Source organism: Nesoenas mayeri (genome assembly GCF_963082525.1).
Source record: "Nesoenas mayeri genome assembly, chromosome: 25".
Lineage (NCBI taxonomy): Eukaryota > Metazoa > Chordata > Aves > Columbiformes > Columbidae > Nesoenas > Nesoenas mayeri.
Window position 1 is genome coordinate 2293601 of NC_137549.1, and position 16236 is coordinate 2309836.

At 58.3% G+C, this 16236-nt stretch overlaps 1 protein-coding gene across 2 annotated transcripts; it reads left to right on the forward strand.

Annotated features, from left to right (window-relative positions):
* The first annotated feature begins 12832 nt into the window (after positions 1 to 12832).
* On the forward strand, positions 12833 to 15257 carry LOC308049629 (C-type lectin domain family 2 member E-like). 2 transcript variants are annotated; one of them, XM_080359384.1, is made up of 6 exons: positions 12833 to 13037; positions 13430 to 13729; positions 13968 to 14051; positions 14281 to 14459; positions 14700 to 14800; positions 14958 to 15257. In XM_080359384.1, exons 2-6 carry the CDS (start codon positions 13531 to 13533, stop codon positions 15070 to 15072), a joined length of 678 nt encoding a protein of 225 aa, XP_080215510.1. In that variant the 5' UTR covers positions 12833 to 13037; positions 13430 to 13530; the 3' UTR covers positions 15073 to 15257. The 2 variants fall into 2 exon arrangements, with proteins under 2 accessions (XP_080215510.1, XP_080215511.1); XM_080359385.1 differs by having other exon boundaries at positions 14284 to 14459.
* Positions 15258 to 16236: the final 979 nt, after the last annotated feature.

The following is a 16236-nucleotide window of genomic DNA, read 5'->3' on the forward strand; positions in this document are numbered from 1 at the left end:
TTATCTCTCCATCCAGCAATGGCTGCTCCTGTAAAAACAGGGTCTTCTATGAATCTCCTGGAACATCAGCTCCCTTTTGAGCCTCAACACCATCCCAAGAGACTCCACTATCCCCTAGGAAGATGAAGTGCAGCTCCCTGTCACCACCATTACATGGATATTTTTGGTAACCTGCTTTCCCATTCCCCACTTAGATCATCCTCAACTCTTGCTGCGGTTCAGTTTCTTCACTTGTTCTCAGCCTGATGCAGAAGTGTTTTACGGGGACACTGAGAACCTGTGGCGGGAGCCAGACGATGCCCATGGACACAGCGCCAGTTCCTTTCCCACCGCCGTCTCCACGCCAGCCCACTGGCACCGTGTCTGCCCTCGCTGTGCCATGGGGTTTCTCTGACATTTGGGATGATAGAGGGGCCTGGACACACCATGAGACACAGCCCATCCCAGCGTTTATTGTGTCCACTTACCCGCTTTGCTGCCGTTTCACTCGCACATTTTTTTGGCGTCTATCAGCCCAGCTTGGTTGTCCTTGGGTGTCCTTCCAGCCCCGAGGATCCAGAGAAAGTGGCTTATTGCCTGGTGCCAAAGTTTAGCAGCTTGTGCTCAAGTTCAGCAGCTTGTGCTCAAGTTCAGCAGCTTGTGCTCAGGTTCAGCTTGGCGAGTGTAACAGCACAAAGGGAGGCGCAGATGCCGTGACGCTCCGGCCACCGCGCAGCCCCCTCCCCAGCCCCCGGCTCGGCAGGGACGCACACGGGAGCAGCTTTGTTCCTATTTTAAGTCCAGACCAAAGCAGCCAAGAGCCGTTTTGTGTCCCCTGCGCAGCCTGGCAGGATTCATGTTACAGACCTCAAAGGCCGCTGCTGCGGGGGATTACAGACAGAAACGGGGATCGCTGTCCTTCTTGACAGGGCTCCTAAAGTAGACGACCTGTGGCTAATATTAGGCACTGCAACTGCAGCAAGCAATCCAGAGGCCGCTCTGTCCTGCTCGGCTCTTCTCACTCCTGCTGTCATCTCTGCCTGCAGCACCATTTTGGGGTGAATGGCAGGACCCCGACATTCACGTCTCTGGGCACTTGAGGGTCCCTTGCTGAGGTCCCTGCTCCTGCAGCCCTGCTCCCCACACCTTGGAGAGAGGGAAGTGTCCTGAGAGAGCCCAGCAGTGCTGGCGCATCCCCGCCTGCCCGTGCAGAAACCTCAGGGCGATGTGCTGAATAGGTGACTTGATTTTCAACAAAATAAAGTCATTCATTCACACTCATTCTCTCTTGAATTTTATTCACTGGTTCTCTGATGCTCATATGCAGGTGCTGCAATGGATGTGTGCAAGTAGCTCAGCCAGGGCCACTTGGGATAACACCAAGTACAGGGAACACGGCTGCTGAGTCCTCGCCACGTCTCTCAGATCTTTATGAGTAGGTGGCCATGTGCTGCTTTTTGCACACACTTTTCATACCCACCACGAGGCTCTTCCTCCAGAGAGCACCAGGGGTTTCACCAGGCTTTGCCATGGCTGGGAGACCTTGCTGCCCCCAGAGAGCCGCAGGGCCTGAAAAGACTGAAATGTTCAAGTTGGAAGAGCCCTACAATGGTCACTTGGAATCCGGCATTGGACTCCGGAGCTGGGCCAGGAGTTCCCTGCCCAGCCAAGCTGCTATTCTGCCGCTCGCTTGACGTCCCGCCAGGGGAACTGCTGGCTCCTGAGATTTTCCACGGGGCTTCTTGAAGCCTGAGCAGCACTGGCTGACTCCTGAGCCCTGGGCGATGGGCAGCAGCCACCCAGTGCAACCTCTGCTCTGTTTGGTGGCCCCTGACCCTCCCCCAGGGGCTCTGAGCCCCCTCCTGTCTGACTGGAAGGGCTGCAGCATCCAAGCTCTCCCTTCCAGCCCGTGCGACAGCTCCACCTCGCCTGCCCTGCCCACCCCTCCTGCCCAGCCCGGACCCTCCTGCCCAGCACTGCAGGCGGGGGACTCGTCCCTCCAAGTCCCCCCATGCCAAGGATGTCCCAGCTCTGGGAACGGCCCAAGGCTTCCAGCCAAAGGCACTTGCAGCCCCAGCCCCTGGGAGCCGCCCGTGGGGGCCAGGGGCAGCCCAGCCCCCCTGAACCCTTTCCCTGCCCAGGAGGAGCTGGGGAGGCTCTTGGGCTGGGGCGGAACACGGGGAGCCCCAACATTCCATCCCGGGACACCACAAAGAGTCCTTAGTTACCAGAACCAGAGGGACGATGGCGCAGCCACCACTGCGGCTCCCAGCGCGTGGCCCTCGGGCCCTCCCGGTTTTTCAGCTCCTGCAGCCCCTGCAGCCGATTGTGCTCCCCCAGAGCTTCTGCCCCCCAGGTAGGGAGCCACCGCGACCCCTGCAGCCCGGGACGCTCCTGGGGGCAAGAGCGGAGGTGAGCGCCGGCCATGGCTCCTGTCTCTCTTGCAGGCTCAGCCCCCCTGTGCCCACTGCCCGGGCAGGAGCAGCCCTTCCCCGCAGCCTGGGCACCCCCGGCGGGGGGGCCACCCCCGGCCCCCCAGGCCCCACCAGCAGGTACGGCACCCCTGTCTGCTCGGACACCCCGGCACCTTCGGCCCCTTCGCCATCCCCGACCCCGGGCACTCCCAGCACCCACCACCCCTGTCCCCGGCACATACGGCGCTGAGCAGAACCGGGGCCGTCGGCGCTGGGGGCCGGCTCGGGGGTGCCCATGGAGGGTCCCCCCGGCCCAGCACGGCTCCCTCTCCCCCACACAGGGCTGCAGAGAGCACCGTGCGGCTGCTGGTTCGACCCCCGGGTGTTCCAGTTCCAGTGGGCCATGCCCTACGGCCACCAGGGCACAGCGGTGGCCCCAGCCCCTGTGTTGATGCTGACGCCCATCCCCGGCTACCAGCACATCCAGGGCCAACGGGCACAGCCCTACAGTTCCAGCACGGCCACCGCTGCGGGGACACCTGGGGGCAGGAACAACCCCCGGAGGAGCAGCAACGTCCCCACCAGCTCCTCTGCTGCTCCCCGACACCAAGCCCAGGAAGACCCAGCAGCTCTCCAGGATGTCACCGAGGAGATGCTGCTAGAAGAGGCCCATCGGCTCTTTGGTGTCTCCCGGGATGCCGTGGGGGTCACTGAAGACGGTTCCAGCAGTGGCCCCACAGCTCCTGACCCTGTGGAGCCTGGGGACCTGGGAGCCAGCCTGGGCATTTCTGACGAGGAGCTGATGGAGGAGGCCCTGCAGCTCCTCGGATGCCCCCCGGCCCTGGGGCAGCTCTGCCAGACTGGTGCCAGCAGCAGCACCACCTATGGGGACACTGGGGACACACAAGGACACGAGACTCTGGTGGCCCCAGCCTCCCCCCTGCTGCCAACGTCCGTCACCACCTATGGGCACGAGGGGCCACTGGGACCACTCAACGTCTCCGGCAGGGCCACCACCATGGGGACACTGCCAGGCAGCACCAGCCCCCTGGGCAGCATCAGCCCCCCCAGCACCTCTGCTGCCCCCCCCCACACAGCTCCTGGGGACACAGTGGGACACCTCACGGCTTTGCAAGAGGTGCCACTGGAGGAGACCCTCGAGATCTTCGGCTGGTCCCTGGACGTGCTGGGGGTGGCCCAGGACACTCCCGCCAGCAGCCCCAGGCCAGGGGAGCAGCGGGGGCAGAAGCGGGGGCAGAGCCCCTCGGCAGAGCCCCCCAGCAAGCGCAGGGCTCTGGCAGGGAGCAGGGGGGTGGGAGGGGGGGATTAGACCAGAGAACACCGGGGGTGGAGGTTGGGAGACGAGGGTGCAGTATTTGGGGGTGGGGGGTCTGGGATGTGTGGGAGGAGTGCGAGTGTGTTTGAGGGTCTCGGGGGTTGGAGGGTGTGGGAGGAGGGTGGTGGGTTTGGGGTGGGGGGTCAGAGTAGCTCTGGGACCTTTTCTCTTGTGTTTCTGTATTAAACCTTGTTTGTCCAGAACTGCTCCGTGTCTGTGTGGGAGGGGGAGGGAGCGCAGTGAAACAGCCCCAGCCTGGTGTCTGCCCATTCGGGATCCCCCATCAGGGGAAGGGCTTCTCATCCACAGATTTCTCCTCAGGGCTTGCACAGTAACTTCTCTGTGCGTCGCCACAGCCCCTGTGGGACCCTCACTATTCTCCAAATCCTCTATGGGCCACCTGCCCTTTGGGGAAAGGGGAAAGAGCATTTAGGCTGGATTTTAGATTCAGACCGGACTTAACAGAGACATGTCTTACAATGAAGGTGGTGGGACCCTGGAAGAGGTTGCCCACAGGACGTGTAGAAACCCAACCTTGGAAGCATTTTAGGTCAGGTTGGATGGGACTTTGAGCAATATTATCTAGTGAAAGATCTCCCACTTGCAGGGGTTGGACCTTTAAAGACCTTTAAAGGTGTTCTCCAACACAAACCATTCCATAGCTCGCCTTGGTGTACGACCAAGGCGAGTGTGCGTTTCTTAGTCGCCATGGTGTTATGATTTCAAGCTGCTTACGGCTCCGGCCGTATCTCTGCAGCAAGCCCCAAGCCATCATGTGAAAGAGAGGATGGAGAAAGGACCTTCTCCATGCTGGGACCTCCACAGCTTCACCTCTTCCAGCAGCACAGCGTGACCTGGGGCTGTTCTTCCCTCAGCTGCAGCTCTGGGTTTCTCCAGGTCTCAGTAACAACTCGCTGCCCGGTCTCAAGGAGAGGGACCTGCAGGAGGGGCAGACACCGGGGATGGTGACATCTGGCTGTGTGGATTGGGAGCCGGGGTTGCACATGGAACTGGTTTCTTTCTCCTGGGCCCACTGCAGCACTCATCTTGCTTTTCTCACAATTCCCCTGAATCTGCTTTTGCACTGTGGTGATGGAGCTCGAGGTGCTGCTGCCAGATGAGATGGGCGCAGGGAGCTCGGCCCATCTCCCCAACCCTGTGCTGGGACGTGAAGTGACCTCGTGTGGCACCTGTTACCGATACAGACCTTTCTGCTATTTTTTGTAATTAAAACATGGTAAATAATCACGCGTGTCCCTTCTGTTCCTCAAAGTGCTTGTTGAAAGCCACTGTTGTCCCCATCAGCCCTTGTGTTCCTGTGCACGGGGGCTTGTGTGCCGCCCCCCAGAAGCTGCTGCCGCAGGAGCCCCAGCAGCAGCTGAAAGCAGCCGTGGGCGTTGGGGACAAACCCACCTGCTGGTGGGTGAACAGACCTCCCTGCGGGGCCGGGGGCAGCGCGGAGGAAGCGGCCGCCAAGAGGTGGCGCCGCGGGGTCGCAGCAGCACCGGCCGCCACAGCAGCGGGCAACCGCCATGCTGCCACGGCGGGTTCTGCCGGGACGCGGGTGTCGGCGCGAACGTCCGAGCGCATCGATAGGTCGCGGGTTCGCGTCCCGGCCCCGGCAGAGCGCTCGATGGGCGCGGGAGCTGAGGAGGCCGAGAAGTTCAATGGTACCTGGGGTGGGTTAGAAGGGGGTGGTCAGTAGGTCAGAGAGGTTCTCCTGCCCCTCTGCTCTGCCCTGGGGAGACCACACCTGGAATCTTGTGTCCAGCTGTGGCCCCTCAGTTCCAGCAGGACAGGGAACTGCTGCAGAGAGTCCAGCGCAGCCACCAAGATGCTGGAGGGAGTGGAGCATCTCCCGTGTGAGGAAAGGCTGAGGGAGCTGGGGCTCTGGAGCTGGACAAGAGGACACTGAGGGGGGACTCATTCCTGGGGATCAATATGGAAAGGGGCAGTGTCAGGAGGATGGAGCCAGGCTCTGCTGGTGACAACCAGTGACAGGACAAGGGGCAATGGGTGCAAACTGGAACACAGGAGGTTCCACCTAAATATGAGAAGCAACTTGTTTGGGGTGAGGGTGTCAGAGCCTGGCCCAGGCTGCCCAGGGGGTTGTGGAGTCTCCTTCTGTGCAGACATTCCAACCCGCCTGGACACCTTCCTGTGTAACCTCATCTGGGTGTTCCTGCTCCATGGGGGGATTGCACTGGATGAGCTTTCCAGGGCCCTTCAACCCCTGACATTCTGGGATCCTGTGGTTCTGTTTCTGGGGGGACAGGCGTGATGTGCAGGGAAAGGGGCGCGTGGTCCAAACCCCAAAATGAAAGAGACTCCCCCTGGAGAAAGGGCCCTGCTCGGGGGCCCGTGACCACGTCTTTGGCCACCGCCCCACCCTTCTCACTGGGCCGAGACCTCAGTGCTCATGTGGAGCCGGTTGCCCAGGACTGTGTCCAGACTGTGTTTAAATACCCCCACGCACAGAAACACGGAAGAGACCCTCAAGACCATCGAGTCCAACCGCTAACCTAACACTGGCACTAAACCATGTGCCTAAGAACCCCATTTACGTGCCTTTTAAACACCTGCAGGGATGGCGACTCAGCCATTTCCCTCGCAGCCTGTTCCAATGCCTGACAACCCTTTCCGTGAGGAAATTTTTCCTCATATCCAATCTAAACCTCCCTTGGTGCAACTTGAGGCCTCTCGTCCTATCACATGTTACTTGGGAGAAGTGGAGATTAGTGCTAGCTCACTAATTAAAATGCACCTCGGCTATGGCAGTCGCACTCCTTTGCTGCTCACACTGGCTCTGCTCTACCCTGTCCACGTTGCAATCCTTATAGTTGTATTTGGCAGATATTTTCCCTAAAACTCAATCACACCTACCATGTATCATGTATACTTTCTGTCACTAGGCTTCTCTTTGGCTGTGTCCCTGGCAGTGTTATTACCCTTGCCCAGAACTGACATTTCGCACCGTTTAGCATCAGCTCATTCAGCTGCATTTCACATGTGCTTTAGCTCATCACTGTGCTGCAGGCGGAGCCGAACAGCAGTGAGGGTACAGAGGTGTGTGGGGCACAAGCCCGGAAACCCCCCAGCGGGTCCCCTCCAGTCCCGCGGCTGCAGGGACCTGCGATCACAGGCTGCTCCCTCCTTCCCGCTGCTTTGGTCTCAGCTCAAGGGCTCTAAGTGGCAGTTTCGAGCCACACAGATGTCACCCCCTCAAATCCCACAGCCTCTCTTCCTGTGCATCCTGTGACAGCGTTTGGTCACGCTCACAGCAAAAACATATCCTCCCCAGCCAAAACGCGGGTGGATCGGCAGCGTCCCGCGCTCGGCACGGGCAGGACCTGTGAGACGTCCACAGCTCTGGATCCAGTGGGGCAGATTCCCCAGTGCTGTTAACAAGGACAAGGACAGAGGCTGAGCAATAGCTACGGCAAATCTTGCTCCTGTGAGTTTCTCAGCCAACACGGCTCACTGAGAGCATTCAGTTGGCCCAGCACACAGATAATTGCCTGAACCTTATACAGTCACCCAGTTTCCGCATTCTTGCTGCTTGTCTGTGACAAAACTGCGTGGGGGGGGCAGACGGATCCTTTATCCCCCACACATAGCTCCAGGCTCCTGAAAAGCAAAGTCCCTATTTCTAGGGCTGCTACCCCACCCCCCCGCCACCCCAATTTATTTAATACCAAAATCTCCAGTAAAATTCCATTACCCCAACCACATTGAAGCATCTATTGAGAAACAACACATATGAACAAAGCTCATACACATTTATACTCTGAGGACTGACAGACTGATGAAGGATTTTCATAACTGCACAACGGGGGGAAATGCTGCAGACAAGCAGAGAAACGACCTGGAAAAACTGGCAAAGGGAAATAAGAGTGTTGTGCTGATGCACGGAAAAAGCTTTACAACCTGTAAGGCTATAAAACTACGACCTTTGAGGCTATAAAGAAGGTACGTTTATCCAGTGCTGGGTGCAAAAAGGACTGTGAGCAATGCAGTTGTGATTCGTGCTAACATGTTTAATGTTTACAGATATAACCAAATGCTGTTCATTCATGGAAAAAGCATAAGTTATTTATTTCATTTACAACCTGCGAGGTTATAAACAAGGGACGTTTATCCAGTGCTGGGGGCAAGAAGGGACTTTCCTCTAGTCATGCACAACTGACCTCGGCATGAAGCGTGCTTGATACAGAGCCACAGGAACACCTACACGTATTCATAACCTTTCCCCGAAAAGGCGGTTCTTATTAAAATGAGTTACAGGAAATAATTTCTATAGTCGCCTCTTCCTGTTGTGCTTGCACAGTGTCTCCTGGTGGTCATGGGGCGGTTGTGGGGTGGCCGGGGTCTGGCCATGAAGGCTGCTTGTGATCTTTCTAACTTTGGCCTAGCACGCGGCACTGGCCGGGGTTCAGACTACTGGGTTTTTAGAACTGGGTTGCAGTCCGTTCTCGTTATCTCGCCCACTCAAGGACGCTCCGGGGTGCAGCAAAACTTACCTTTGCAGAGTAAGGCTCCAAGCTAGACACTTGCTATGTCATTAACCATTTAACTGTTCTTTTCCTCTGTTAGCGTGGCCTCTGAGAACTCCCTCGGAGGGATTAAAAAGAGGTTTCTGCCCAAAATAGCACCTTAAAAATGCAACAGCATCGCTCAGGTTGGCTCTCAGCTGCCTCTCCTCATTCTCACCTGATTCAGCTGATTGGCCGGAGCGCTGGGCCGTTCAGCAGCTGGCACCGCCTCCATCTCTCACCGGCGGGACAGCGGCTGCGACAGGAGCGGCCTGAGGAGCTGCTGGGGGCAGGTAGGGACCTCCCGTCGGTGGGAAGGGGGAGGGTCCCAGCACAGCCTGGGCGGGGGGTGCAGGAGAGGGGGGCTGGGGGCCAAGGGCTGGGGGCCAAGGGCTGGGCCCTGAGCTTCGTGATTCCTGTTGGTGCTGCCGGGGCTCTGCAGAGGGATTGGTGCTCCAGCCTGGCTGGTTGCCCTCCCCATGTTCCTCCGTTTCCCACCTTTCTCTGGTGCTGGGATGGGAGTGGAGTGACTGCTTGTGGCTTCCCCTGTCCCCTGTGCAGGAGTTGGTGTGTGCAGGCTGAGAAGACAGAGTCGCTTTCCCAGAGCTGTGTCTGATTTCGGTTTCCATTGGCTCACTCAAACTGTTCCTGTTTGCTCTCACTGTTCTGTTTGCTCTCACAAACATCCTTTTCCTTCGGCTCCTTTCCAGCCGCTCCTCCCCAGCCTGCAGCGTCCATGGGGTTGCTGTGACCCAAGTGCAGGACCCGGTACTTGGCCTTGCTGAACCTCAGACAACTGGCCCCAGCCCATCGATCCAGATCCCTCTGTAGAGCCTCCTGCCCTCCAGCAGATCAGCTCTGCAGCCAACGTGGTGTCACCTCTGAACTCAGAGGGTGCACTCGATCCCCCATCCAGATCACTGATAAAGAGATTAAACAGAACTGGCCCCAATACTGAGCCCTGTGGACACCACTCATGACCGGCCACCAACTGGATTTGGCTCCATTCACCACAGCTCTTTGGCCCGGCCCTCCAGCCAGTTCTTTACCCATTGCAGATACACCATCCAGGCCATGAGCTGCAGCTTCTCCAGGAGATGCTGTGGGATATGGTGTGAAAGGCTTTACTGAAGTCTTGGTTGTCTTGTACGTGCTGAGTGAAGCCACTTGGGGCAATCTGCTCCAAGATCTTCCCTGGCACCGAGGTCAGACTGACAGGCCTGTAATTCCCCGGATCCTCCTTCTGACTCTTCTTGTTGTTGGGTGTCACATTTGCCAACTGCCAGTGAACTAGGACCTCCCCAGTTGGCCAGGACTGTGGTAAAGGTGGCTTGGTGAGCACCTGCGCCAACTCCCTCAGAACCCTCAGGTGGATCCGATCTGACCCCAGAGATTTGTGTGTGTCTAAGCAGTGTGGGAGGTCACCAACCATTTCCCCTTGTGTTATTTGGAGCTGCTTGCACAAGCCCACGGGAGCAGCTCTGGGTTACTCGTCCTGTCCTCTTGGGCAAGTGGAGCCTGTTTTGCAGTTTGCTGGTGTTGGCATTTTCATGGGCAGGACAGTGAGCTTGGGCTTCAGCAGCTGAAGTGAGTGCTGGTTTCTGTTTTGATGTATGAGCGCAGGGCTATGTCAGATAAGTGGGGAAGAGTAGAAATTGCAGGCCTGTATTAGTTCCTTGCAGATCTGCCTTGCTCCCTGCCCTGACTTCAGTCTTTCTGCTGATCACCCCCTGAGCAGCTTTGCTCAGGCCCCTTTCCTGCCATCACCCCCAGGATAACTGAGCTTCCAGTCCCTTGTTGACTCCAAAGGCTCAAAGTCTCACCCCAGCTTGGGGTGCTGGGGCTGGTGGTGTGATGAGCAGAGGAGGGCTCAGCAGATGTGTTGGGGGGACCCTGGACCCCTGTTCCCATGGCCGGGCCCCTGCTGGTGGTGGAGTGGGGGATGAGCGGTGGGAAGGGGATGGTCCCAGCACAGCCTGGGCAGGGGGGTGCAGGGTGGGAAGGGTTGGGGGCCAAGGGCTGGGCCCTGAGCTCACTGTCTCCCTGTTTGTGTCCCCAGGTGCTGGCAACTGGTTCTAGTGTCACCGTCAGAGCAGGGACAGGGTGGGTTGTGCGGACAGCACCTCGCTGGCCCTGGTTATCATCACAGGACAGTGGCTGATACTTGAAATCAGCTGTGCCAGCTGTCTGGTAACAGAAATAAACATCCTGTTCTACTGTGTTCTCATCATGTTCTCTGCGCTCTCCCAGTATGAAGGTAACAGTTGTGGTCAGAAAACTACATCTGGGCCTGGCTGGAAATCATTTTTGCTAGTGCAGATAACGGCTTGGGTCAAAGATTCCACTGCTTACAAGGAAAGAGGTTCCCCGTCTCGTTTGCCTGTGGGACAAGGGGAGCAGAACAGGTTCTGTGACACAGATGGGAATGTGGACGAGCCCCTGGGTCCCCAGTGCGGATGGGTGTCCCGCCAGCCAGAGCTGCCTGGGCAGACAGACAAAGGGACGGGCAGAGGACGTGTGGGTGAGTGCAGGGCCGCCCCTGGGGCCTGTCGGGAGGGGACAGTGTCCTGTGGCAGTGTCACCCCACCAGGACTGGGGCTGGCAAGTGTGAGGCTTCTTCCAGCTGTCTGGGGGGCGAAACAGGCTGGGGGTCCCTCCTTGCCTTCCCTGGGCAGCTGGTGTGGGGGTGGCGGGGACACAGGGGCTGTGCCTGCTCTGGGACAGCAGCGTCCTCACTGCCGGTGGCTTTTCCTCCTCCAGGCGGGCGGTGCGTGCGCCATGCAGCGTGTGTCCTGGTTCTGGTTCTGCTCCTGGTTTTGCTGGTGGCTGTTGCTGTGCTGTCAGGTGAGGGAGCAGCGGCTGCCTCCGTGCGTCCCTGGGTGCAGAGCCGTGTGTGCCGCCGGCAGCCCAGCCGGGCTGTTCCCCCGGGATGTCTGCTACCTGGGGGTCCCTGGCAGCAAAGGGGGGATCCCCGCGGGGGGAGCCCGGGGCTGCCTCCTTCCCTGCCCCCCGGAGCTGTGTGCCCTGGTCCCTGGGGAGCGGAATCCTCTGAGCTTCTCCCTTCTCTCTGCAGCAGGAAGAGCTGGAGCGAGAGCGGCTGCGGTGCTGGGCTGTCCTGACGGCTGGGTTGGGTACCGCAATGTCTGCTACTACCTGTCGAGCAGGGAGCAGGAGGGGAGCTGGGAGTGGAGCCAGGAACGGTGCTCCTCGCTCGGGGCCTCGCTGGCTGTGCTGGAGAGGGAGTGGGAAATGGTGAGTGAGGGGCGGCTGTGGGTGTGTGGGGTGCAGGGGGTGCGGGTTGGTTGCTCTTAACAAAGACAAGGACAGAGGCTGAGCAATAGCTACAGCAAATCTTGTTCCTGTGAGTTTCTCAGCCAACACGGCTCACTGAGAGCATTCAGTTGACTCAGCACACAAATAATTGCCTGAACCTTATACAGTCACCCAGTTTCCACATTCTTGCTGCTTGTCTGTGACAAAACTGCGTGAGAGGGGCAGACGGATCCTTTATCCCCCACACATAGCTCCAGGCTCCTGAAAACCAAAACCTCTATTTCTAGGGCTGCTACCCCACCCCCCCGCCACCCCAATTTATTTAATACCAAAATCTCCAGTAAAATTCCATTACCCCAACCACATTGAAGCATCTATTGAGAAACAACACATATGAACAAAGCTCATACACATTTATACTCTGAGGACTGACAGACTGATGAGGGATTTTCATAACTGCACAACGGGGGAAAATGCTGCAGACAAGCAGAGAAACGACCTGGAAAAACTGGCAAAGGGAAATAAGAGTGTTGTGCTGACACACGGAAAAAGCTTTACAACCTGTAAGGCTATAAAACTACGACCTTTGAGGCTATAAAGAAGGTACGTTTATCCAGTGCTGGGTGCAAAAAGGACTGTGAGCAGTGCAGTTGTGATTCGTGCTAACATGTTTAATGTTTACAGATATAACCAAATGCTGTTCATTCATGGAAAAAGCATAAGTTATTTATTTCATTTACAACCTGCGAGGTTATAAACAAGGGACGTTTATCCAGTGCTGGGGGCAAGAAGGGACTTTCCTCTAGTCATGCACAACTGACCTCGGCATGAAGCGTGCTTGATACAGAGCCACAGGAACACCTACACGTATTCATAACCTTTCCCCGAAAAGGCGGTTCTTATTAAAATGAGTTACAGGAAATAATTTCTATAGTCGCCTCTTCCTGTTGTGCTTGCACAGTGTCTCCTGGTGGTCATGGGGCGGTTGTGGGGTGGCCGGGGTCTGGCCATGAAGGCTGCTTGTGATCTTTCTAACCTTGGCCTAGCATGCGGCACTGGCCGGGGTTCAGACTGCTGGGTTTTTAGAACTGGGTTGCAGTCCGTTCTCGTTATCTCGCCCACTCAAGGACGCTGCCGGGTGCAGCAAAACTTACCTTTCCAGAGTTGGCTGTTTTTTAGTAAGGCTCCGTTTCTTAACGTAACAGGTTACACAAGGCTCTAAGCTACACACTTGCTGTGTGATTAACCATTTAACTGTTCTTCCCCTTTGCCAGCGCGGCCTCTGAGAACTCCCCCGGAGGGGCTAAAAAGAAGTTCCCGCCGAAAATAGCGCCTTTAGACACGAAACAGCATCGCTCCGATTGGCTCTCTCGCCCGCCGCTCCTCATTCTCACCTGCTGATTGGCCGGAGCGCTGGGCCGTTCAGCAGCTGGCACCGCCTCCATCTCTCACCGGCGGGACAGCGGCTGCGACAGGAGCGGCCTGAGGAGCTGCTGGGGCCGGGTAGGGACCTCCCGTCGGTGGGAAGGGGGAGGGTCCCAGCACAGCCTGGGCGGGGGATGCAGGAGAGGGGGGCTGGGGGCCAAGGGCTGGGCCCTGAGCTTCGTGATTCCTGTTGGTGCTGCCGGGGCTCTGCAGAGGGACTGGTGCTCCAGCCTGGCTGGTTGCCCTCCCCATGTTCCTCCGTTTCCCACCTTTCTCTGGTGCTGGGGTGGGAGTGGAGTGGCTGCTTGTGGCTTCCCCTGTCCCCTGTGCAGGAGTTGGTGTGTGCAGGCTGAGAAGACAGAGTCGCTTTCCCAGAGCTGTGTCTGATTTCGGTTTCCATTGGCTCACTCAAACTGTTCCTGTTTGCTCTCATTGTTCTGTTTGTTCTCACAAACATCCTTTTCCTCCAGCTCCTTTCCAGCCGCTCCTCCCCAGCCTGCAGCGTCCATGGGGTTGTGGTCAGAAAACTGCATCCAGGCTTGGCTGGAAATAGTTTTTGCCCCTGGAGATAATGCCTTGGGTCGAAGATTCCACTGCTTACAAGGAAAGAGGTTCCCCGTCTCGTTTGCCTGTGGGACAAGGGGAGCAGAACAGGTTCTGTGACACAGATGGGAATGTGGACAAGTCCCTGGGTCCCCAGTGCGGATGGGTGTCCCACCAGCCAGAGCTGCCTGGGCAGACAGACAAAGGGACGGGCAGAGGACGTGTGGGTGAGTGCAGGGCCGCCCATGTGGCCTGTCGGGAGGGGACAGTGTCCTGTGGCAGTGTCACCCCACCAGGACTGGGGCTGGCAAGTGTGAGGCTTCTTCCAGCTGTCTGGGGGGCGAAACAGGCTGGGGGTCCCTCCTGCCTTCCCTGGGCAGCTGGTGTGGGGGTGGCGGGGACACAGGGGCTGTGCCTGCTCTGGGACAGCAGCGTCCTCACTGCCGGTGGCTTTTCCTCCTCCAGGCGGGCGGTGCGTGCGCCATGCAGCGTGTGTCCTGGTTCTGGTTCTGCTCCTGGTTTTGCTGGTGGCTGTTGCTGTGCTGTCAGGTGAGGGAGCAGCGGCTGCCTCCGTCCGTCCCTGGGTGCAGAGCCGTGTGTGCCGCCGGCAGCCCAGCCGGGCTGTTCCCCTGGGGTGTCTGCTCCCTGGGGGTCCCTGGCAGCAAAGGGGGGATCCCCGCGGGGGGAGCCCGGGGCTGCCTCCTTCCCTGTCCCCCGGAGCCGTGTGCCCTGGTCCCTGGGGAGCGGAATCCTCTGAGCTTCTCCCTTCTCTCTGCAGCAGGAAGAGCTGGAGCAAGAGCGGCTGCGGTGCTGGGCTGTCCTGACGGCTGGGTTGGGTACCGCAATGTCTGCTACTACCTGTCGAGCAGGGAGCAGGAGGGGAGCTGGGAGTGGAGCCAGGAACGGTGCTCCTCGCTCGGGACCTCGCTGGCTGTGCTGGAGAGGGAGTGGGAAATGGTGAGTGAGGGGCGGCTGTGGGTGTGTGGGGTGCAGGGGGTGCGGGTTGGGCGCAGAGCTGCGGCAGAGCAGGACCAACCCGGCCAGCCGGGCTGGGGAGCTCCTGCAGAAGCTCTGGAGCTTGGCGGAGCAGCCGTTGGGTGGGAGCTGCTGCCGTCCCAGGGCCTGGCTGGGGCTGGGACAGGGACTCGCTGGGGCGGCAGCAGCTCCTGACTCTGGGCTTCTCTCTTTCCTGCCCAGGAGTTTCTCTCACGCCTCAGGGGCAACATTGATTACTGGCTTGGGCTGCGGAGACGGGACGGGCGGCTGCAGTGGGTGAGCGGCAGCAGCTTAAACCACACGTGAGTCCCGTTGCGAGCCAGGGCTGTGGGGAGACCGTCCTGCGGTGGGACGTGGCTGTGGGGACGGTCCCCTGCAGGCAGCCCTTGTCCGCTCCTGCTGCCTGAGGGGACAGCCGCTCCCCCAGGGTGCCAGCGCTGTCTGTGCTTCTTGTCGCAGGTACCTGGTGTACGACCAAGGCGAGTGTGCGTTTTTGAATGGCCGTGGTGTTGTGAGTTCAAGCTGCTCTCAGCTCCGGCCGTATCTCTGCAGCAAGCCCCAAGCCGTCATGTGAAAGAGAGGATGGAGAAAGGACCTTCTCCGTGCTGGGACCTTCACAGGTGCTGCTGCCAGATGAGATGGGCGCAGGGAGCTTGGCCCATCTCCCCAACCCTGTGCTGGAACGTGAAGTGACCTTGTGTGGCACCTGTTACTGATACAGACCCTGTTGCTGTTTTTTTGCTCTTTTTTTAAATTAAAACTTGGTAAATAATCACGCGTGTCCCTTCTGTTCCTCAAAGTGCTTGTTGAAAGCCACTGTTGTCCCCATCAGCCCTTGTGTTCCTGCGCACGGGGGCTTGTGTGCCGCCCCCCAGAAGCTGCTGCCGCAGGAGCCCCAGCAGCAGCTGAAAGCAGCCGTGGGCGTTGGGGACAAACCCACCTGCTGGTGGGTGAACAGACCTCCCTGCGTCCCCTGCGAGCAGTGGCTGTGCGGGACGGCCCCTTCCCAGTGCTCCCAGTCCGTCCATCCTTGGGCTTTCCAGTCGAGGCAGATTCCAGCAGGGCTGGGGATGCTGTTGGGACAGTCTCAGCCCATTTTTCTTCCTTAGCTGGGAAAACCCTATTTGTGGAGGCTTCTGCCATGGGCAGAGGTTCCTCTTTCTTATTTTTCTTCCCCATTTGTTTGTTTTGTTTTTATTTCCCTTCCCGTAGCACTCACATCATTTCACTTCCTCTCGACCTTTGCCCCATTCAGGCTGCGAGTCCAGCTCAAAGAGAGAGAATCCCGCACATCAGAGCCGGGTTCAGGCTGCGGTGGGTGAAAAGTGGGAGACGTAGGATCACATCCCCCTTTTTGAGGCGCCTTTTCCCCCGGGTCAGGGTTGCTCTGGCCTTTTGGGGCTGCAGCAGCTCAAGATGACCTGATGGACGTGGCAGCTGTGACAAGCTGCCCTTCTCATGGCACCTTTTGATGCTGTGAACCGCAGCCCCCCCTTTTTCATAAGGGACACAGCACAGGTAGCTCAGCGAGGCTGTCAGCTCTGCAGCATCTCTGGGAGCTCGGCTTCTGTTGCTTTGCCTCTGTGCAGTCAGATTAGATGCAGAAAAGCCTTTAAAACCTGCAGACCTTTAAACTAAAGTGTGTGTTGCTGGTCGAGAAGCCGCAACCCTTCCTGTGTTTGGTGTTTCTCAAATAAAATTTCCTAATATATCTCCGCAGGGTTTTCTCTACCTGCTC